The following is a 24,077-nucleotide window of genomic DNA, read 5'->3' as shown; positions in this document are numbered from 1 at the left end:
TAATTTCGCTAGCCGTGAGGTCATCACAGCGCGCCGTTATAGCGCCTCCCAGAACCCCCTAATTTATTTTTTGGTTGGGGGATGAAATGAACTGATCTCTCCCACCCCGTTTTGCTTTTAGTCCTCCACTCTGGCTGTGCCTACCCTCCGAGGAATGGAGCGGGACAGGGAAAGAAAGGCAGCCGGAGGTGGCAGCGGGGCCGGCCGGGGATGACTCGGCGACGCCGCCAGCCGAGTTACCCGGCGTGCCCTGCGCGGCGCCGGCCGAGAGACGTGGGGGGAGGGGCGGGGAGGAGGAAGAGCGGCGGCGGCTGCGGATGTCGCTGCGACCGAGCGGCGTCTGAACACACGGCGGCTGCCGAACGCCCGACGCGGGCCTGCGCCGGAGCCCACACCGAGCTCCGCGGCCCCTCGCCTGCCAGGGCGGCCTTGCACCCGCTGTCACTGAGGCGGCGTGCCCCGCATTCTCCGCTGCCCGGGCCGGCCGGCTCTGCCGTCTGCTGGCTCCCCCTCGCTCGCCCGCTCCCTCCTGCGCGCCTGAGTCACCGCCGCCGCCGCCATGGCCGAGAGTGGTGAAAGCGGCGGCCCTCCGAGCTCCCAGGACAGCGCCGCCGCGGCCGAGGGTGCCGGCGCCCCCGCGGCCGCTGCCTCTGCGGAGCCCAAGATCATGAAAGTCACCGTGAAGACCCCGAAGGAGAAGGAGGAGTTCGCTGTGCCCGAGAATAGCTCCGTCCAGCAGGTGAGGGCCGCCCTGGCCTCGGGCCCGGGGTGGGGGTGGCGGCAGGACCTCCGCCCGCGGCAGGAGGAGACGGTTTTGGAAGGGTCTGGGAGGGGATCGTCCCCCGAGGTGCCCTGGGCACTTCTCGCGGGTCTCTTCTCGAGTTAGATCACACCCAAGTTCCTGGGTGTGCTCCTTGGGACACCGCAGAGGCTCCTGACGGGGCCCCGCGGCCTGTTTGTGGGACGCGCCGACGCCGCTTCCCTCCGCGCCCTCCTCCTGCTCCCGCGTCGGCCGACCACCAGCCTCCTCCCCCAGCTCCCCGCCCCTCGCCGCCTCCCTCCGGCTGCTCACAAAGGAAAGGGACCACCGCCGCGCTCCGGGCGGGGTGGGCTGGGGCGAGGGTTCGCTATAGCCTCCTCTGCGGTTTTGTCTCATGAATTAAAAAAAAAGGGGGGGGAGGTGGTGCTCATTTTTTTACCTGCCTGCGGATTAAGGTAGATTTTGGGGCGAGGAGCACGTGTACATTTAGTTTTGCGTTTTGATTGCTGAAATTTGTCCAACCTTCCAGTCTTCAAGAAAAAATTAACCATGACGTAGAAATTGTTTTCAGCCACATGTTAATACTACTAGGCTTAAGGAGAAAGGTGGATGACTTTCATTGATGACTTGCTCTTTTCTTTTCAGTATATTTATCTCTCATCCCTTCCTTAGGTGCCAGTCATTGGGAAGGTTTTTGTTTGATTTTAGAGGGATGGTAGCCACGTTTTGCAGATTGCAATCGAATAAAAGAAAACAAAATTGGAATTAATGGAGAATATTACCAAATGATTTACTACTTAAAATCTCTTCAGGTATAGAAGCTTGGCTGTTAAGAATCTTGAGGAATTCAACAAATTTGCTTTAGCTTATTGTTAAATGTACATCCCAGGATATTTTTCATAATTGTTGAATTGATCTCTCACGATCTAAAATAATGCGAAGTCTATGAGGAAACAGTTCCTGAGACGTACCTGTGAGTTTCCTCAGGAACAGTACATGGAGTATTGATTTATATAGTTCTGAAAGGTGGTGTGTTTTGTGAAGCATTAAATAGTGTACCATCAAGTGAGAAACTTTTACCACTTACTGAATCACCTTTTGGTGGGGGGGGGGTGTCCTCAATTAAATAAAAATTTCCTTTAACATTTTTATGTTTTCCAACATACAGGAAAGTTGAAAGAATGGTACAGTGAATATTCACATGTGCATCACCTACAATTGACATTTTGCTGTATTTGCTCTATCACACAACTAATCACGTATTGGTTCCTTTTGTTTTTTGGAGGCATTTCAGAGTAAGTTGCAAATACCATTAAATGTTTTTCACAAATACATGCACCTGTATGATCCAAAAGCTTTATCAAGATGTAGAACTTTATAGTTGACTAGAAAGTTCCCTCTTGGCCTTTCCTAGTTCGTTCAGTCCCACTCCCCTCCATCCACCATTGATATGATTTTTTTTCACCATCAGTTTTGCCTGTTCTAGAACTTCACATAAGTGGGGTTATATAGTATGTTCTCTCTTCGGTAAGGTTTTTTTCACTCAGCATAATGTTTTTGAGATTCTTTCTTGTGTATACCAGTAATTTCTTCTTATTGCTGTGTTTTCCAGTGTATGACTATGCCATAATAAATGCACTCTCCTGTTGAGGGCCACCTGGTCTTCTTGCAGTTGGTTGCTATGAACCCTTTTGTACAAATTTTTTTTGTTGGACAGATGTGTTTCTCCTGTTAAATACTTGGAAGTGGAATGACTGGATGATAGGATAGCTGTAGGCTTAGTTTTATAAGAAACTATGTTTTTAAAGAGTTCTAATGTCCTACAGTTCCACCAAAGGTGCTTGGGAGTTCCTGTTGCTCCATATCCCTGCTAGCATTTGATAGTGTCAGTCTTTTTCATTTTAGCTCTTCTAGTGTGTGTGTAGCCATATTAGCTTTTGAAGCCCTTGGGTCTTCTTTCTAGGATTCCTAGTTCAGGTCTCTACTTTCCTACCTGCTTTTCAGCACTTTATTGTAAAAGATTAGGAAGAAAGAGTCAATATTTTATAAATAGAAAAATTCACTTAAGTCATTTTATGGTGTTCTGTGAGGGTTTGTTTTTACTTTTTGTGATGGTGACGTTAGAATTTTAAAGTCTGTGGAAGTTTTAATCTTACTCTTCTGTAACCAAAGTAAATTGGTTAAATTAAAGCTTTTCCAAAGCAGCTTATTCTGATGGCAGTTGAATTTTTATTCTGAAAAGTGCTTTCTATTGAAGCAGAAAACATGATTTAAAAAACATGTAACACTGCACCAAGAACCTGAGAACTATCTGTGGGGTCTGTTAAGGGAAACATACATGAAAAATGTGTGAGTACAAGAAAAGCAGTTTTCAGATGATTTGTAAATTCTACTTGAAGCACAAGAAAGTATGTCATTTTGTAACGTAAATTTTTCTTAAAGGGTTTGATAGATTTAAACTATTTGTTACCAAGTAAAATTTGTCATTAAAATATATTTAATGACATTAAGATTTCATGTTCTGTAAAAATGCTTAGTAAAAAATTGGAAAGTATTTGGTCCTGAAAATTTTTATCTAATTTTAGAGATAAAGAGGGTATGGTAGGCAAAAGACTTAGAAAAAGAAAATATTGAAGGCTTAGGCTTTCTATCAGGCAAGTTCCATATTCTACAGTTTAGAATCTCTTTCAGTAAATGTTTCTGTATAATGTAAATTCTCTTATATACTGAAACAGTATTTATATGAACAAATTATATTAAACTTTCTGGGTCAGTTCTAAAATATGTTGTAAGGTGTTAACTAATTTATTTTATCCTCAGGTTCTGTTTGAGTGTATATAACTAATAGGCAGAAACAGGATACCTTAATACAGTTGGTATTAGTGTTACTTCTTTGGGGTTGATAATAATAACACTTTTTTTGAAGTTAAAGTGAAATTTACTTTTCATTGAGCAGTCAATTGAGTAATGTTTAAATTTCTAGTTAAGGGTAGTTAGAATATAAACTTAACCATGTGTGTTTCGAGGTGGTTTTGTAAATAGGGGTTTTCGTAATATAAGTAAGTACATTAAAAAAATAGATAAGTTGTGTGTATTGGCACAGGGTCCCTGTGTAGGAGACTTTTTTTTCCTATTAATTATTCATTATCTACTATGGGAAACAGTTTGAGGACTTCCAAGTGTCAACAAGGGAGATGAAATCCAAAGTGGGGTGGGGGTGTAGTGTGTCAGTCACTCATTAAAATTAGTGCAGAGAATGGAAGGGAGCTTTCAGGTAACATCTAACTAGCTTGTTCTGGGATTTTATAGCTCTCTAGGTTATAGTGTAAAATTTGGATTACAGTTACCTGAAATATTCAGGCAACATATAATCTAATTTTAGAAAACATTTTCATTACTTGAAACTTTTAGAAAAGTATTAATATACTTAGACCTAACATGAATACTGTATTGCATAGATTTGAGCCTTTTCTTGCTAAGGGAAATTGCTGTGTGTCAGGATCATTAACACAAACACCATTTAACATTATATTTTAGGATAGATCTAGAAAAGCACTGTCCACTTTGGTACTACCGGCCACATCTGAACTATTGAATACTTAAAATGTGGTTGGATTGATTTTTTTTTTTTTAAGATTTTATTTATTTGACAGAGATACAGCAAGAGAGGGAACACAAGCGGGGGGAGTGGGAGAGGGAGAAGCTGACTCCCCGCTGAGCAGGGAGCCCGAGGTGGGGCTCGATCCCAGGACCGTGGGATCATGACCTGAGCGAAAGGCAGATGCCTAATGACTGAGCCACCCAGGAGCCCCGGTTGGATTGATTTGAAATGTGCTGAAAGTGTAAAGATTTTGAAAACCTGTGACTGGGTTCTTTCACTTAGTGTAATGTTTTCAAGGTTCATCTGTGTTGTTGTAGTATGGATCAGTTCTTTTTATTGCTGAATAATATCCCATTGAATGGATGTATTTCTCATTTTATTTCTCTATTCATCAGCTATTAATCCTTTGGATCGTTTCTTTTTGACCAGTCTGAATAATGTCTCTGTGAATAACTCAAAAATTTTTGTGTGGACATAGGCTTTGGTATTTCTTTTGAGTGTGTACCTGTAAGTGGAAATGTTGGGTCATGTGGTAGCTCTGTGTTTAACTTTTTGAGGAACTGCCAAACTATTTTCCAAAGTGACTGCACCATTTTATATTCCCACTAGCAGTGCAAGAGGATTCCAATTACTCTGCATTCCCCGGAACACTTGTTATTGTCTGTCTTTGATTATTGCCATCCTAGGTACTGTGAAGTGCATCTCATTGTGATTACATGACTCAGTGTGGTCGGTGGGGGGGGGGTCCCCAAACCCCTTCTAGGAGGACCGTGAGATCAAAACTATTTTCACAATAATTCTGTTGTGTTTTTCACTCTAATTCTTTCAAAAATCAACAGCACACTTGGACGTTGTAAGATGTGGGATATCGCAACAGATGTGAAAATCCAGCTGTCTTCTACTAGACTAAAGTGATTTGCAAAAGTTTAAAACAATGCTACTCTTCACACTGGGGAAATATAGTTACTTTTCATAAGAATGTTATTTATATTAATGTATGAGTTTATTGTTACTTTTAAATGAATTTTTTAAAGATGCCTCAGTTTTAATTTTTAATATAGCAAACATCGGTAGATATAAATATGTTCATAAGCAAAAACTCGGGCTTCAAATTTGTAAGAGTGGTGTCCTAAGACCAAAAATTGCACAAGTATTTAATAGATTAAATAGGTACTTCTTAGATTGAGGATTGATTCCATTAAGTTGCCATTGTCTCTTGCCTGAAAACTGTAGGAGCTTGCTGGTGAGTCTCCCCACCTCACTGCCCCCCGCAACATTCATTCCTACAGCAATCTCTGAAAAATGTTAATCAGATCATGTTATCCTCTACTTATAATAGCTCCCCACAGATCTTAGATTTACTTAGTGCTTACAGCTCCTGCCTGCCTCTCCATTCTGATGTGTTCTTTCCTCCTCGGTCACTTACTCTTGCCATATTGACTTTTTAGTTCCTTGACCTGTTGTTACATTGTTTTTTCCTGCCTCAGACTTCTTTGCAATTTGTTCTTGCTACCTGGAATGGCTCCTACTCTGCCTGTTCCCACCCATACCGTAAATCTCAGTGAAAAGGTCACTTTCTCAGAAAAGTATCCCTGATTGTCTAGACTAGGTTGGGATTCCCTGTTGTATTTTCTCACAGCATTCTGTTTTTTGGTCATAATTCATCACAATTTAAATTCAGTGTTTGGTTATTTGATTAATGCTTATTTCTTCTGCTAGAGACGATCTCTGTCACCTTTGTGTTACTAAAGCATAGCACACAGTATGGGTTCAGTAAATATTTGTTTACAGGTGAATCTAAACCATTATGCACAATAATATGTATTTAATAATAACTGCCAGTTATTAAACCTTCATTGGGTGCAGGATATACATAATCTCATGGCTTCCTGCCCTTCTCACAGCTTGTCTTAAATTGCTCTCCCCTTAGGTTATTATTCTCCACAGCTCTTGAGTGCTTCAGATGTTCACTTTTGTTTCTGGTTGCTAGAACATAATTCTCCTAGAACAGCCATTCTTAGCTGGTCGTCTTCGTTTGAACCACAGAACACAGAATGACTGTTGAATGACTATCCATTTTTCTCAAAGACAGTTCACGACTACTATAATTTTATTTTTTATTTTTTTAAGATTTTATATATTTGAGAGAAGGAGCATGCATGTGAGTGGGGAGAGGGGACAGAAGTGGGGGGGAGAGGAAAGGGGAGACAATCTCAAGCAGACTCCACGCTGAGCACAGAGCCTGTGGCAGGGCTGGATCTCAGGACCCCGAGATCAGGACCTGAGCCGTCATCAAGAGTGGGATGCTTAACTGACTGAGCCACCCAGGTGCCCTGACAGCTAATGAAATGCATTGGAAGGAAGTATATACAGTCGGTGGTGTGTTGGTAAATGTTTGTCAACCACTTCTTCAGGAAAAACAGCACTGATTTGTAGTGTTTGCTTATTTTCATGGTGTACACTTACCATGCCAGATATTAAGCTACCAATATTAAACTGGCTGACAGAATTCCTGAAAATTTAGCAGTCTTAGCTGGTAGGAGTCATTGATTACAGTGCCTTAACGCAGGGGTCAGCCAGTGATAGTGGGCTGAATCCACCATGTCCATTCACTTACATTATTATCTATGACTGCTTTCAGAATAGCCATATGGCCCAGAGAACTGAAAATACTTACTCTTCAGCCCTTTACAGAAAGTTTGGTGACTTCTGCCTTAGGGCATTAGAGCTTACTGTTCTGGATCTTGTCACATGGGTGCTCAAAACCCTTCTCACTGGAAAATTTTATCGTGGCTTAAATACAGTGCTATATAGTAGAAATTTAATGCAAGCCGTACGTAATTTAAATTTTCTCATATTCACTTAAAAGTGAAAATTTTTAATGGTAAAATACACATAAAATTTACCGTCTTAACCATTCTTAAGGGTACAGTTCAGTGGCATTAAATACATTTGCATTGTTGTGCAACCATTACCACCATCCATCTCTAGATTTCTTTTCATCTTGCAAAACTGAGGTACTGTACCTATTAAACAATAACCCCATTCCCCTCCCACCAGCCCCTGGCAACAAGCATTCTACTTTCTCTCTCTGAATTTGACTAATCTGTGTATCTCATAAAAGTGGAATCATAAGTATTTGTCCTTTTATGACTGATTTCACTTAATATAATGTCCTCATGTTTCATCCATGTTGTAGCAGATGTCAGAATTTTCTTCCTTTTTAAGGCTGAATAATACTCTATTGTATGTATTTGCCACATTTTGTTTATCCATTCATCGGATGATGGACACTGCATTGTTCTACCTTTTGGGTATTGTAATTTTAATAGTATGTTTTATTGAACCCAGGATGTCCTAAATGTTATTTCAACATGTAAATAGACATAAAAAGTTGAGATATATTTCCTTTTTTTAAAATACGAAGTCTTCAAAATCTGGAGTGTATTTTATACTTACAACACATCTCAACTTGGACTAACCATGTGTGGCTACAGACTCTGAATTACATAGCACAGTTAATAGAGTCTTCATGTCTTGCTCCTTACTTATCTCTCCTCTATTCACTGCATTTCAGCCATTTGTATGTCTTCTTTTCCCTTAGATATCACTCACTAGCTTTCCCTTCCTGGGCCTTTGCAAATGCTGCTAATGACAGTAACAGAATAGCTAGTACTTATTCTAGACTTATCAAGGTGTAATACATTATTTTTTTAAGTTTCACAGCTTTATGATGAAAGCATTATTAACCCCCCTTTTTTTTTAATGAAGACACAGAGGCATCTGGGTGGCTCACTCAGTTAAGCGACTGACTCTTGGTTTCAGCTCAGCCAGTGATCTCAGGGTCATGAGATCAAGCCCTGCATAGGGCTCTGTGCCTAGTGTAGAGTCTGCTTGGGAGACTCCCTCTCTCTCTCAAATAAACAAATAAATCTTTTAAAAAAAGAAAAAAATTTAAAAAAGTGAAGAAACAGACTTAGGTTAACAATGTGATCAAATTCAGATACCCATTAAATAGTGGAGCCTAGGTTCAAATCGAGTGACTAACTTTGGAGCCCACATCTAACCACTACTCCAGGCTGCCTTGACTTTTCTCTGGCTGGGTTTTTCAGCCTTAAAGTTTGTTTATATTTTTTAAAGTTTTTATTTAAATTCCAGTTAGCATATAGTACAATATTTTAGGTGTACAGTATAGTGATTAAAGTTTATTTAAATGTTTATCAGAGTTTGCGCTCACCAGTCTAAATGAGTTCAACAATTCTAATTTGTGATACCATTTTGTGATTATATGTACTTTATCTTTCCCATCCCATATTGAATTTGCAAGACTGTTTTGCTTACCTCCTAATCCCATGGTGCTTGGCACCTATTGTGTAATGCAGGTATTTATTGAGTGAGCAAATAGTGTTTTAAAGATTTATTTGCAATATTTTGTACTTATTTGGGGGATATTTTTAACTGTGATTTACTTAGAAAAATGTGATGTTTGTTTTTAGTTTAATTGTTTAATGGCATTATTTCTGTTGTTTTTCTGTAAGAGCAGCTTCCACTGTTTAAAAAAAATTTTCATTAAATTAGGAGTGGAATTTATTTAGAGACTAAAGTTGATATCTTCTGTAAATCTGTTTGATGCAAAAAGTTTTGGGTTAGCATTCCACTCATTATAAGTATGATAAAGTGTATATATGTGTGCTTGTACTTTGCAAAATATTTTCATTACCCCAGAAGATCTGAACTCTGGTCTTTACAGGTAAACTTACGCCATCATGAGGTAGTTTGATTTCTTACTGATACAACCTGGACTGCTTGGTTTATTTATTACTGGTTAAGCGGCTGCTTTAGATTTCTAGGGTTGAGACTTGGGTATAATCATTTTTGGTAAAAAAATTTTTATAGCCTTTAAAACTCTTCTGGTGATTCTGTTCAGAAAAGTATTTATCTGTATACCCATATGTAATTTTCTGTTTATTCTTGTTAAGCAGATGGATCATTACGCTTTGCTTTACTCTCTTTTCACTTGTTTGTTTGTGATCTTTCCATATTGACATATGTGGAACTGACTTACTCCACTATTATTTATTTATTATTCATAAAAGTTTTGTTAGGATTTTGAGAAAGGGGGAAGTGTGTATTGGCATATTAATTTAAGTATGTTGAAATGTGGTTTGCATTTTGGAGAGAACATGAACATTGGAATTAGAGACATCTTTGAGAAAGGTGCTTTACTTCTTTGAGCCTCACTGGCAGCATTTTTAACATGTGATACAATACTTGATTCACTAGATTGTATGGAGGATTTCATGAGATAATATGTATGTAAGTACTTGGCTCAGGGTTTGTATGCTGTACTCGTATTGGTTTCTTTCCTCCTGCACCCTTTTAATTGCCAGTGAATTGAGTCTTAATTTTTTTGTAGTAGAAGGAAGCTTGGATAGTATCCTAGCATGTGAATAATTAAACATTTAGTTGGTTATTCTTTGTCAGATTTAGATCGTAGAAAGTCTTTTTCAAAATAGTACATTTAATGGCTAATGCAGTATAACATTTATGGCTGAGTGTTCAATTTTATATTTATAAGAAGGTGCCCTTTTCCCATATAACTGCTCATGTCTCTAGTTATGTCTTATACTCTACATCTTTGTGTTAGATTTATGCGGTGTTTTTTAATGAGGGTACTAATTAAGTTTACTTGGACAGCAGGTATTTGGAGAGTGATAACTGGATGAAGTTATGCTATTACATAGGATGATGTACTGAGTATGGATTTTTTTCAAGATTAGCAATATTGAATGAGGAACTGATTAAAAGACTTGTGACTTAAAATACTAAAATAGCAAATGTTTGAATGTAGTATATTATTCAGACAACTATTTAGAAAATTCTTGCTAAGTGCTATTAATATGAGGTTCTGCAAGGAATACAATTAATATGTATGTTTTAATATTCAGAGCTTTTTTTAAAAAAGTTGCAAAATTTATTTTTTTCTGAGGATAGTAAGAGCAGAGACAGCTAAAGGCAGGTTTGGATTGTGGGTTAGTTGTAAAGGGTGACAGTATTTCTTTTAGCTGACTTAAAAGTCAGATTAACTTAATTTTATTTATTTATTATTTTAGGTTAACTTAATTTTAAAAAGTGGTTATATTTCAAAGTTTATCTTCACATAATTTGGGTAGAATATTTGAGTGTTTGCATGAGTGTGAGTATTCTGCCCCCAGGTACTTTACATACTTCTCTTAATTCTCCCATCAGCCCTGCAGAATAAATATTATCTCCATTTTACTGATGAGGGAACCTAGGGTCAGAGATCCTTAGGTAACATCCTCAAGGTCACAACTGGAAAGTGGCAAAACCAAGATTTGAATTCAGGTCTAAATGTTTCAGAAACATTCTTTTTTTCTTACCATTTTGTTCCGTCTCCTCACTCCACTTGTATGTGTGTCTCTTTATTCCCCCAGTCAGTCAAGCACAGGAAATAAGTGAAGTGGGCCCTGAACAGCTGAGATTGGTGTCATAACATTTGAAATACTAGATCACACGTTTTCATGTCAGGAGAGCATTTCAAAGTATCTCAGCATTCTATTTTATGGCTTTCTAATTCTTGATTACTTATTTGCCTCTTCCTCCTGATTAAAAATAGCAAATTTAGGGGGAAGGGGGGATATGCTGTCAAGGTACGAACTCACAGTCTGGCAAAAAAGCAGATACAGGACACCTCGAGAGTCTGGAACAGTAAGTATAGTTGTATTGCAGAACAGCAGTTGATATGTGCAACAGTAACCCAGCATTTAAAAAAAGTTACATTATATTCAGTAGAACAGAAAATAATTTTGGTGATCACACAGGGGTAAACTTTTTTTTTTTTAAAGATTTTATTTATTTATTTGAGAGAGAGAAACAGCATGAGAGGGGAGAAGGTCAGAGGGAGAAGCAGGCTCCCTGCTGAGCCGGGAGCCCGATGTGGGGACTCGATCCCAAGACTCCGGGATCACGACCCGAGCCGAAGGCAGTCGCCCAACCAACTGAGCCACCCAGGGGTAAACTTAAATTAGCTGGAGAATCTGTTGATGTGAAACACCTGACTTTGGATGATGTTGAAAGAAGTGGCTAGTGACGGTTGTTTTATACATGCTGGGTTGATTTCAAATTATTTGAAGTATGTTAGAATTTTGATTCTTCTGGTTATTGGGAAAATGTCTAGTACTTCTAAGTTTTCAACTGTTTGGCTTGTTGGTTATTACTGTAGGTTGTCAGTGCAAGAGCAGAGTAGGAAACATACATTTATAGGAAACATGGATCGTTAGAGGCCCATTCTAGCATATATTTTTCATTTTTGAGTTATTGGTGGCCACATGGGCCTCAGGACAAAAATAAGAGTATCTATTTGGATAGTCCAGAAATAAGTAAAGGAAATTACAAAAATCTTGCTCTTATGGTTAAGATTCTTCCCTAGATAGATGGAAACATTTTATATAATTTGTTGCATAAGTTTTATGTTTCTGAGGAGAAATAGTATCTGTAGACTGCCTCTGTGTTAAACAGCTTTGACAGTTTTCAAGATTGCTAATTGTTCTTTTTTGTTGTTGTTAATACTACTTAGCCTCTAATTTTTTCTTGTGTTCAAAAAAAGTGTAGTAAATAAAACAGACATCAGACATGGAAGTAAAGTTCAGATGTTAGAAAATTTTGATATTTTGAAACCACTACAAGCTGAAACGATTTTCCTCTACCTAAATAGTGCAGAATAGGAGTTTAAGGAAATCTGAAATATGCAGAGTTTTGGCATTCCATAAAAGCATAACATTGGTGGGTACTAAATGAGAAAAATATGCAGCCAAGAATATTTTATCCACCTAGACTGTCATTGAAAATAAGGAGTAAATAAAAGCTTCCTGAACAAACAGAAACTAAAAGAATTTGTCACCACCAAACCAGCCCTACGAGAAATATTGAAAGGGGTCCTCTAAGCACAGAGAGAGCCCAAAAGTTACATAGACCAGAAAGGAACAGAGACAGTATACTGTAACAGTCACCTTACAGGCAATACAATGGCATTAAATTCATATTCAATAGTTACCCTGATTGTAAATGGGCTGAATGCCCCAATCAAAAGACACAGGGCATCAGATTGGATAAAAAAAGCAAGACCTATCGATATGCTGTCTGCAAGACACTCATTTTAGACCCAAAGACACCCCCAGATTGAAAGGGAGGGGGTGGAAAACCATGTATCATGCTAATGGACATCAAAAGAAAGGTGGGGTGGCAATCCTTATATCAGACAAATTAGATTTTAAACCAAAGACTGTAATAAGAGATGAGGAAGGGGGACACCTGGGGGCTCAGTTGTTAAGGGTCTGCCTTTGGCTCAGGTCATGATCCCAGGGTCCTGGGATCAAGCCCCGCATCCGGCTCCCTGCTCGCCTGCTTCTCCCTCTCTCACTCCCTCTGCTTGTGTTCCCTCTCTCGCTATGTCTCTCTCTGTCAAATAAATAAAATCTTAAAGAGAGATGAGGAAGGACACTGTATCATAAAGGGTGTATCCAATAAGAAGATCTAACAGTTGTAAATATTTATGCCCCTAACATGGGAGCAGACAATTATATAAGCCAATTAATAACAAAATCAAAGAAACACATCGACAATAATACAATAATAGTAGGGGACTTTAACACCCCCCTCACTGAAATGGACAGATCATCTAAACAAAAGATCAACAAGGAAATAAGGGCTTTAAATGACACACTGGACCAGATGGACTTAACAGATATATTCAGAACATTCCACCCCAAAGCAACAGCATACACATTCTTCTCTAGTGCACATGGAACATTCTCCAGAATAGATCACATCCTGGGTCACAAATTAGGTCTCAACCAATACCAAAAGATTGGGATCATTCCCAGCATATTTTCGGACCACAATGCTTTGAAACTTGAACTCAATCACAAGAGGAAAGTTGGAAAGAACTCAAATACACAGAGGCTAAAGAGCATCCTACTAAGGAATGAATGGGTCAACTGGGAAATTAAACAAGAATTTAAAAAATTCATGGAAACAAAAACACAACTGTTCAAAACCTTTGGGATGCAGCAGAGGTGGTCCTAAGAGGGAAGTATATAGCAATACAAGCCTTTCTCAAGAAACAAGAAAGGTCTCAAGTACACCACCTAACCCTACACCTAAAGGACCTGGAGAAAGAACAGCAAATAAAGCCTAAACCGGGCAGGAGAAGAGGAATAATAAAGATCAGAGCAGAAATCAGTAAAATAGAAACCAAAAGAACAGATCAGTGAAACTAGGAGCTGGTTCTTGGAAAGAATTAACAAGATTGATAAACCCCTGGCCAGACTTAACAAAAAAGAGAAATGACCCAAATAAATAAAATCATGAATGAAAGAGGAGAGATCACAACCAACACCAAAGAAATACAAACAATTATAAGAACATATTATGAGCAACTTATGCCAACAAATTAGACAATCTGGAAGAAATGGATGCATTCCTAGAGATGTATAAACTACCGAAAGTGAACCAGGAAGAAATAGAAAACCTAAAGAGACCCATAATGAGCAAGGAAATTGAAGGCAGTAATCAAAAATCTCCCAACAAACAAGAGCCCAGGGCCAGAAGGCTTCCCAGGGGAATTCTACCAAACAAAGAAGAATTAGTAACTATTCTTCTGAAGCTGTTCCAAAAAATAGAAGTGGGAGGAAAACTTCCAAACTCATTTTATGAGGTCAGCATTACCTTGATCTCAAAACCAGACAAAGACCCCACCAAAAAGGAGAATTACAGACCAATATTCCTGATGAACATGGATGCAAAAATTCTCACCAAAATACTAGCCAATAGGATCCAACAGTACATTAAAAGGATTATTCAACAGGACCAAGTGGGATTTATTCCTGGGCTGCAAGGTTGGTTCAACATCCGCAAAGGAATCAATGTGATATACTACATTGAAAGAGGACAAGAACCATATGATCCTCTCAATAGATGCAGGAAAAAACGTGATAAAGTACAACATCCGTTTTTGGTTAAAACTCTTCACAGTGTAGGGTTAGAGGGTACATACCTCAATGTTATAAAAGCCATCTATGGAAAACGCACAGCAAGTATCCATTCTCCATGGGGAAAAACTGAGAACTTTTCCCCTAAGGTCAGGAACACGGCAGGGATGTCCATGTCCACTATCACCACTGCTGTTCAGCATAGTACTAGAAGTCATAGCCTCAGCAATCAGACAACAAACAGAAATAAAAGGCATCTGAATTGGCAGAGAAGTTAAACTTTAACTCTTTGCAGATGACATGATACTTTATGTGGAAAACCCAAAAGACTCTGCTCCCAAAACTGCTAGAACTCTTACAGGAATTCAATAAAGTGGCAGGATATAAAATCAGTGCACAGAAATCAGTTGCATTTCTGTATACCAGCAATGAGACAGAAGAAAGAAATTGAGTCAATCCCATTTACAGTTGCACCCCAAACCATAAGATACCTAGGAATAAATCTAACCAAAGAGGCAAAGGATCTATACTCAGAAAACTATAGAACACTCATGAAAGAAATTGAGGGAAGACACAAAGAAATGGAAAAACATTCCATGGTCATGGATTGGAAGAACAAATATTGTTAAAACGTCTATGTTAGGGGCACCTGGGTGGCTCAGTTGGTTAAGCGATTGCCTTCTGCTCAGGTCATGATCCTGGGGTCCTGGGATCGAGTCCCATGTCGGGCTCCCCCTGCTCTGCGGGGAGCCTGCTACTCCCTCTTCCTCTGCCTGTGCTCACTTACTCTGTCTCTCTCTGTCAAATGTTAAAAAAAATGTCTGTGAGAAGATGTGGTATATATACACAATGGAATATTATGCAGCCATCAAAAGGAATGAGATCTTGCCATTTGCAACGACGTGGATGGAACTGGAGGGTGTTATGCTGAGTGAAATAAGTCAATCAGAGAAAGACATGTATCATATGACCTTGCTGATATGAGGAATTTTTAACCTCAGGAAACAAACTGAGGGTTGCTGGAGTGGTGGGGGGTGGGAGGGATGGGGTGGCTGGGTGACAGACATTGGGGAGGGTATGTGCTATGGTGAGCGTTGTGAATTGTGCAAGACTGTTGAATCACAGACCTGTACCTCTGAAACAAATAATGCAGTATATGTTAAGGAAAAGAAAAAGAAGAAGATAGCAGGAGGGGAAGAATGAAGGGGAATAAGTCAGAGGGGGAGACGAACCATGAGAGACGATGGACTCTGAAAAACAAACTGAGGTTTCTAGAGGGGAGGGGGGTGGGGGGATGGGTTAGCCTGGTGATGGGTATTAAGGAGGGCACGTTCTGCGTGGAGCACTGGGTGTTATGCACAAACAATGAATCATGGAACACTACAAAGAACTAATGATGTAATCTATGGTGATTAACATAACAATAAAAAATTTAAAAAATGTCTCCGCTACCTAGAGCAATCTACATATTTAATGCAATCCCTGTCAAAATACCATCAACTTTTTTCAAAGAAATGGAACAAATAATCCTAAAATTTGTATGGAACCGGAAAAGACCCCGAATAGCCAGAGGAATATTGAAAAAGAAAAGCAAAGCTGGTGGCATCACAATTCCAGACTTCAAGCTCTATTACAAAGGTGCCACCATCAAGACAGTATGGTACTGGCACAAAAACAGACACATAGATCAGTGGAACAGAATAGCAAGCCCAGACATGGACCCTCAACTCTATGGTCAACTAATCTTTGACAAAGCAGGAAAGAATATCCGATGGAAAAAAGACAGTCTTTTCAACGAATGGTGCTGCAAAAATTGGACAGCCACATGCAGAAGAATGAAACCGGACCGTTTCTGTACACCACACACAAAAATAGACTCAAAATGGATGAAAGACCTAAATGGGAGACAGGAATCATCAGACTCCTAAAGGAGAGCACAGGCAGCAATCTCTTTGACCTCAGCCGCAGCAACTTCTTCCTAGAAACATCACCAAAGGCAGGAAGCAAGGGCAAAAATGAACTGTTGGGACTTAAAGATAAAAAGCTTTTGCACAGCAAAGGAAATAGTCAACAAAACCAAAAAACAACCAACAGGATGGGAGAAGATATTTGCAAATGACATATCAGATAAAGGGCTAGTATCCAAAATCTACAAAGAACTTATCAGACTCAACACCCAGGGAACAAATGATCCAATCAAGAAATGGGCAGAAGACATGAACAGAATTTTCTGCAAAGACGACATCCAAGTGGCCAACAGACACATGAAAAAGTGCTCAACATCGCTCAGCATCAGGGAAATCCAAATCAAAACCTCAATGAGATACCACCTCACACCCGTCAGAATGGCTAAAATTAACAAGTCAGGAAACGACAGATGTTGAGGATGTGGAGAAAGGGGAACCCTCCTACACTGTTGGTGGGAATGCAAGCTGGTGCAACCACTCTGGAAAACAGTATGGAGGTTCCTCAAAAAGTTGAAAATAGAGTTACCCTACAACCGAGCAATTGCACTACTGGGTATTTACCCCAAAGATACAAGTCTAGTAATCCAAAGGGGCACCTGCACCTCCACAATAGCCAAACTCTGAGAAGAGCCCAGATGTCCACGGACAGATGAATGGATCAAGAAGATGTGGTATATATACGCAGTGGAATATTATGCAGCCATCAAAAAACGAAATCTTGCCATTTGCAATGACATGGTGGAATTAGAGGGTATTATGCTAAGCGAAATAAGTCAGTCAGAGAAAGACAATTATCATATGATCTCACTGATATGTGGAATTTGAGAAACAAGGCAGAGGATCATAGGGGAAGAGAGGAAAAAGTGAAACAAGATGAAACCAGAGAGGGAGACAAACAATAACAGACTCTTAATCTCAGGAAACAAACTGAAGTTTGCTGGAGTGGAGGTGGGTGGGAGAGATGGGGTGGCTGGGTGATGGACATTGGGGAGGGTATGTGTTGTGGTGAGCACTGTGTATTGTTTAAGACTGATGAATCACAGACCTGTACCCCTGAAACAAGCAATACATTAAAAATCACAACATTGTTTACATTGATCATATTTGGATCATACTTTTCTAAAATACAGCATATTTGGAAAAGCATCATATCTGTTTGATATGGTACGATTAAAAGTAAGGTTTATGGAGTAGCAGGCAGCTGAATTGAGTAGTTAATCCTTTGTTTTTTGCTAGTTTGTTCCAGGCTTTGGATAATTAAACAGAATACTCATGTTAGTCTTCTACAGGATTACATTAGTCTTCTGTTTGGGAGTGGTTCTAATATCTAAATGTTTTGAGATTGCTTGAAATTTAAAATTTATTTTTAGTAAGGACTGAGTTAAAATTGGCCATCAGATGATACAGTTTTCCTCTCTCTAGTACAAGAGCTATAGCTGAAGTCTATCACCGTCTCTAACATAATGCTCTCCAACTTGTCTGTGAGTTCATACTTGAATTGCTTTAGGTGCCCCTGAGAACCAAGAGTTCCACCCTTGTCATCACCTCCTCCTCCCAAAGGTAACCACTATTTTCGCTTTGACACTATGGATTTTGCCCCTCTTTTCTTGAACTTTATATAAATGAAATCACAGATTATCTTCATTTGTGATTGGCTTTTGCTCTGCATTGAGAGATCCATGATGACATGTGGCTATAGTTCATTTGTTATCGTCATGTGTAATGTCATATTAAGTAAATATACCACAATTTCTTCTACAGTTAAAGAACAGTTGGGGAAAAAAAAAAAGAACAGTTGGGTTGTTTAAAGTTTTTGGCTAATAACAAAGAATTCTGGCTTGAACTCCCTTGAACATGTCTTTTGGTGTACCTATGGATACGTAATTTGTTAGATAAAATCCCGTAAGTGGAATTGTTGGGTCAGTAGAGTAAGCATCAATTCAGCTTCTGCCTCAAAATACTTTTCCAGGGGTGCCTGGGTGGCTCGGTTGGTTAAGTGACTGCCTTTGGCTCAGGTCATGATCCTGGAGTCCCAGGACGAGTCCTGCATTGGGCTCCCTGCTCAGCAGGGAGTCTGCTTCTCCCTCTGGCCTTCACCCTTCTCATGCTCTCTCTCTCTCATTCTCTCTCTCAAAATAAATAAAATCTTTAAAAATATATTTTTCTAGAATATACCAACCTATACTTCTATCTGTAATGTACGTGGATTCTGGTTGCTCCACATCTTCTAGAACACTCTGTACTAGTCTTTTAAGTTGAACCATTCTGTCAGTGTATCACTGGTTTTAATTGGAAGTTACCTGTTTGATAATTAGGAAAAGCAGCACTTTTCGTTTGTGTTAGCCATTTAACTTAATTTTGTGAAGGTCTTATTTTAGTCTCTTGACCATTTTTTATTTGGGTTTTGTTTTTGATATTTGTACATGTCCTGTGTAAAATCTGGATTCAGGCTCTCTTGGTTGTTGGTATTTTAGATGTTTTCTCTCTGTTGCTTACCTCTGTTAATGATAGTTCAATTTATTGTGCCTTTTTTGTTTAAAGATTTTATTTGAGAGAGCACGTGGGAGCATGCCTGTGAGCACTAGGGGGGAGGGGCATAGGAAAAGGGACAAGCAGACTCCCCGCTGAACAGGGAGCCCAATTGGGGCATGATCCCAGGACCCCGAGATCATGACCTGATGGAAGGTAGATGCTTAACCAACTGTGCCACCCAGGCGCCCCTGTTGTGCCTTTTTTTTTAAATGGTTGCATCTTTTTGTGTTCCGCTTAGGATATCATTTCCAGTTGTATAGAATTTTATTGATTTTCTTTTTGGTACTGTTTAATTTGCATGTGGTCATAGTTCATGCTTGGTAGGATTTTCACTTGAAATATGTTGCCGTGCTTAATGGCACAGCATATGGTCTAATTTTATAAATGTACTTTAACAGGAATGTTTATTCTGCAGTTTTCTATACTTTCCAATTAGGACATTTGTTAATTATGTTCAAGTCTTGTGTGTGTGTGTGTGTGTGTGTGTGTGTGTGTGTATTCCTTTTCTTTCTTTTTCTTTTTTTTTTTTTTTTGGCCTGTTTCAGGTACTGAGTTAAATAAGCTAAAATCTTACTGTACTTTTGGATTTGTCTGTTTTTTGTTGTGGTTATGTTTAGTTTTTGTTTTATGTATTTTGAAGCTGTTTTATTATGTATGTATAATTTTAAAGTTTTATCTTGTGAATTTAACACTTTAAAACGTTTAAATGTTCTAGTTGCTTTTGTATTAAAGTCTATTTTGTTGACTAGAATAGCCTCACTCACTTGTTTGGTCCCACCCATTCTTTTTATTTTCAACCTTTCTTTTTCTTTACAGTTTAGGAATATCATTTTTAAGCAGCATGAAGTTGAGTTTTTAAATCCAGTCTAGTTGTCTTTGTCTTTTTAACATACAGTCTGTTATGTAATTGCTGCTAAATTTGGTTTACGTTTACCATTATACTATTTGATTTTTAAAATTTTTCCTGTTTATTCTGTACTGCCTTTTCTGTTCTAGATTATTTTGTATTATTTCATTTATCCCCTTTATTAGGTTGGTAGATGTATGCTGTTTTTACTATTCTTTTAGTAGTTATTCTAGAGATTACCATATACATCTTAATTTATAAAATGTCTAAATTAATAAGTACTTGTACTTCTTCCCAGTTAGTTCAAGGACCTTAGAACAGTTGAATTCCCATGTACCTGCCTCTGGACTAGACTTTCTTTCATATATCACAAGGCATTATTTTTAATGCTATTTTATACAATCAGTTTTCATTTTGATTTACCCATGTATATATCCTTTCCATTTTTTATTCCTTAATTTAGGGTCATTTTCTTCTGAGGAACACATTAACATTTCCTATAGTCTGTATATGCCAGGTAACAAAATCTGTTTTTGTATGTCTGGAAATGTTTTCATGTTGAGGGATTTTTTACTGTATGTAAAATTTTATGCCTTTAAATTTTTTTGTAATTTTTTTATTATGGGTAATTTCAATTACACAGGGAGTAGATATAATAAGTTAAACTGTCAGGAATCCTGTACCGAGTTTTGACAGCTAATCTTAAAGCCAGTCTTGTTTCAGGTATACTTTCCCTTAAGGTGCCTCCCTCTTCCTCATTATTTTTTAAAAAGATTTTATTTATTTATTTAAGAGCAGGGGAGTGGGTGAGGGGACAGGAGAGAGAGCGCAAACAGGGGGAGGAGCAGAGGGAAAGGGAAAAGCAGGCTCCATGTGGGGCTTGGTCCCAGGACCCTGGGATCATGACCTGAACTGAAGGCACACGTCTAACCAACTGAGCCACCCGGGTGCCCCACCCGTCCTTCCTCATCATTTTGATAATCTCTCATGCATTATATCATTTCAGTTTCATCCCTTAGTACTTCAGCGTGTATCTCTAAAAAAATAAGGACGTGTTTTTTTTTTTTTAGTGTTCCATGATTCATTGTTTGTGCATAACACCCAGTGCTCCACACAGAACGTGTCCTCTTTAATACTCATCACCAGGCTAACCCATCCCCCCACCCACTCCCCTCTAGAACCCCCAGTCCATTTCTCAGAGTCCATCGTTTCTCATGGTTCGTCTCCCCCTCCTATTTACCCCCCTTCATTCTTCCCCTCCTGCTGTCTTCTTCTTTTTTTTTTTTCTTAACATATATTGCATTATTTGGTTCAGAGGTACAGATCTGTGATTCAACAGTCCTGCACAATTTACAGCACTCACCATAGTACATACCCTCCCCAATGTCTATCACCCAGCCACCCCATCTCTCCCACCCCACCCCCACTCCAGCAACCCTCAGTTTGTTTCCTGAGATTAAGAATTCCTCATATCAGTGAGGTCATATGATACATGTCTTTCTCTGATTGACTTATTTCACTCAGCATAACACCCTCCAGTTCCATCCATGTCGTTGCAAATGGCAAGATCTCATTCCTTTTGATGGCTGCATAATATTCCATTGTGTATATATACCACAACTCCTTTATCCATTCATCTGTCGATGGACATCTTGGCTCTTTCCACAGTTTGGCTATTGTGGACCTTGCTGCTATAAACATTGGGGTGCACGTACCCCTTCGGATCCCTACATTTGTATCTTTGGGGTAAATACCCAGTAGTGCAATTGCTGGATCGTATGGTAGCTCTAAAAAATAAGGACCTTTTTAAAAAGCAATACAGTATCCTGCCTTTGCAGTGAATAATTCCTTAATTTCATCAGTTGAAAATTTCCCTGTTATCTCAAAATGATTTTTTAGCATAATGATAGTATGAATTTATTTTATCTTTTTGTTTTCAAAAAAGACTTGTATTTTTTTTTTTAGAGCAGTTTTAGATTCACAGCAAATTGAGTGGTGAGTACAGGGTTCCCATACCCCCTGCTCCACATCCCTCCCACCCCATAGTAGTACATTTGTTATAATTGACGGACATCATCACCTAAAGTCCATAATTTAAGATTCACTCTTTTTCACTTTTTTAAAGTTTTTTTTAAATTTATTGGAGAGACAGCACGAGTGGGGGGAGGGGCAGAGGGAGAGGGACAAGCAGACTCTCTGCCCACCCTGGGATCATGACCTGAGACAAAGTCAGATGCCCAACCGACTGAGCCACCCAAGTCCCCCCCCCACCCATAGTTTAAGACACACTCTTGATGTTTTTACATTCTTTGGGTTTTGACTTAAATTTAATGACATGTACCTGCCTATTCATCAGCCTTTCCTAATCCCTAGCAACCACTGATCCTCATAGTTTTGCCTTTTCCAGAATGTCATATAGGTCATATAGTTGTAATTATAAAATATGTGGACTCTTCAGATTGGCTTCTCTGACTTAGTAATAATATATATTTAAGGTTCCTTGATGTGTTTTCATGGTTTTATTTATGTATGTGTATACACACATGCACACGGTTTTATATACATATATGAGTAGTATTCCATTGTCTGGATGTTCCACAGTTTATTCATTCATCTACTAAAGAATATCTTGGTAGCTTCTGAGTCTTGACAGTAATGAATAAAACTGCTATAAACATCTGTGTGCAGGTTTTTGTGTGGACATAAGTTTGCAACTTTTATCATTTGTTAATACTACTTAGCTCCTGATTTTCTCCTTTTGTGTGGACATAAGTTTTTAACTTCTTTGGGTAAATACCAAGGAGTGTGATTGCTGGATCAAATGGTAAGAGCTTTATAAAAAACTGCCAAAATGTCTTCCAAAGTATACCAAATGGTACCTCATCAGCAATGAATGAGAGTTCCTGTTCTACATCCTTTCTGGCATCTAGTGTTATTTTTGGATTTGGACATCTTTAAGAGTATATAGTGTGATCTCCTAGTTTTATTTTTCAGTTCTCTAATGATACAGGACGTGGAGAATCTTTTCATGTGCTTGTTTGCATTTTGTATTGTAATTTTTGGTGAGGTGTCTGTTAAAGTCTTTTGCCCATTTTTTAAAAAATTTTATTTTATTATTATGTTAATCACCATACACTACATCATTAGTTTTTGATGCAGTGTTCCATGATGCATTGTTTGTCTATAACACCCAGTGCTCCATGCGGAATGTTCCCTCTTTAATACCCATCACCACATTTTTAAAATCAGGTTGTTTAATTGGTTATTGTTGGGTTTTAGTTCTTTGTGTGTGTGTGTATGTATATATATATTTTAAGTTTTTTTATTTATTTGACAGAGAGAGAGACAGCGAGAGAGGGAACACAAGCAGAGGGAGTGGGAGAGGGAGAAGCAGGCTTCCTGCAGGGCGGGGAGCCTGATGCAGGGCTTGATCCCAGGACCCTGAGATCGTGACCTGAGCCGAAGGCAGACGCTTAACGACTGAGCCACCCAGGCGCCCCTCGTCTATATATATATTTTTAAATATATTATTTATTTGAGAGCAAGAGAGAGGGCATGAGCAGAGGGAAGGGGCAGAGGGCGAGGGAGAAACAGACTCCCCTCTGAGCAGGGAGCCTGACGTGGGGCCTCGATCCTAAGACCTGGAGATCCTGACCTGAGCCGAAGGCAGATGCTTAACCAACTGAGCCACCGAGGTGCCCCAGTCCTTTGTATATTTTGGATAATAGTCCTTTATCACACATGTCTTTTGCAAATATTTTCACTCAGTCTGGCTTCTCATTTGCTTAAAAAGATTAATTTTTGAAGTGGAATGTAGATAAGGCATTGCAAATGACCAGTAGGTTTCTTTTTTTCTTTTGTTTTTCTTTTCCAGTATCTGTGCCTTTATTTCTTTTCCTGCCTTGTCGCATTGACTGGGATTTTGAGTACCATGTTGAGTAGAGTGGGGTGGTGGTGGTGTATTGGGGGTAATATCTTTGCTTTGTTCCTGTTATTAGTGGGAAAGCATTCACCATTAAGTATGATGTTAACTGCACATATATCCTTGATGCACTTTATCAGGTCTAAGTAGTTCCCTTTTATTCCTAATTTGCTGAGACTTTCATCATGAATGAATGTTGTCACATGCTTTTTTACTATTGACTCATAAGATTGTATGGTTTTTCTTCCTTTGTGTGTTGATATAAAATTACATTAATTTTCAAATGTTGGCTTAGTCTCTTGTTTCTCTGTATAGTGCTGGATTTGATTTCCTGGTATTTTTATGGAGGATTTCTACATCTGTGTTCCTGAGGGATATTGGTCTGTAGTTTTCTTCTACTTTGTTTTCTTGCTTTGGTTATCAGGGTAGTATTGGCCT

General features: G+C 39.0%; 1 protein-coding gene across 2 annotated transcripts in view; it reads left to right on the top strand.

The window, feature by feature from the left end:
* Positions 1–308: 308 nt before the first annotated feature.
* UBQLN1 (ubiquilin 1) overlaps positions 309–24,077 on the top strand; it is a 52,316-nt gene continuing 28,547 nt past the window's right edge. For both annotated transcript variants that reach the window (XM_028122257.2, XM_028122256.2), the window contains exon 1: positions 309–739. In XM_028122257.2, the coding sequence (XP_027978058.1) occupies positions 560–739 (180 nt within the window). In that variant the 5' untranslated portion in view covers positions 309–559. The remainder of the gene's footprint in view (positions 740–24,077) is intronic.

This window comes from Eumetopias jubatus, unplaced genomic scaffold (assembly GCF_037043125.1).
Source record: "Eumetopias jubatus isolate StellerSeaLion01/CBP00866 unplaced genomic scaffold, mEumJub1_p1.0 scaffold_15, whole genome shotgun sequence".
Lineage (NCBI taxonomy): Eukaryota > Metazoa > Chordata > Mammalia > Carnivora > Otariidae > Eumetopias > Eumetopias jubatus.
This window is presented reverse-complemented; position numbering and strand designations above follow the sequence as displayed.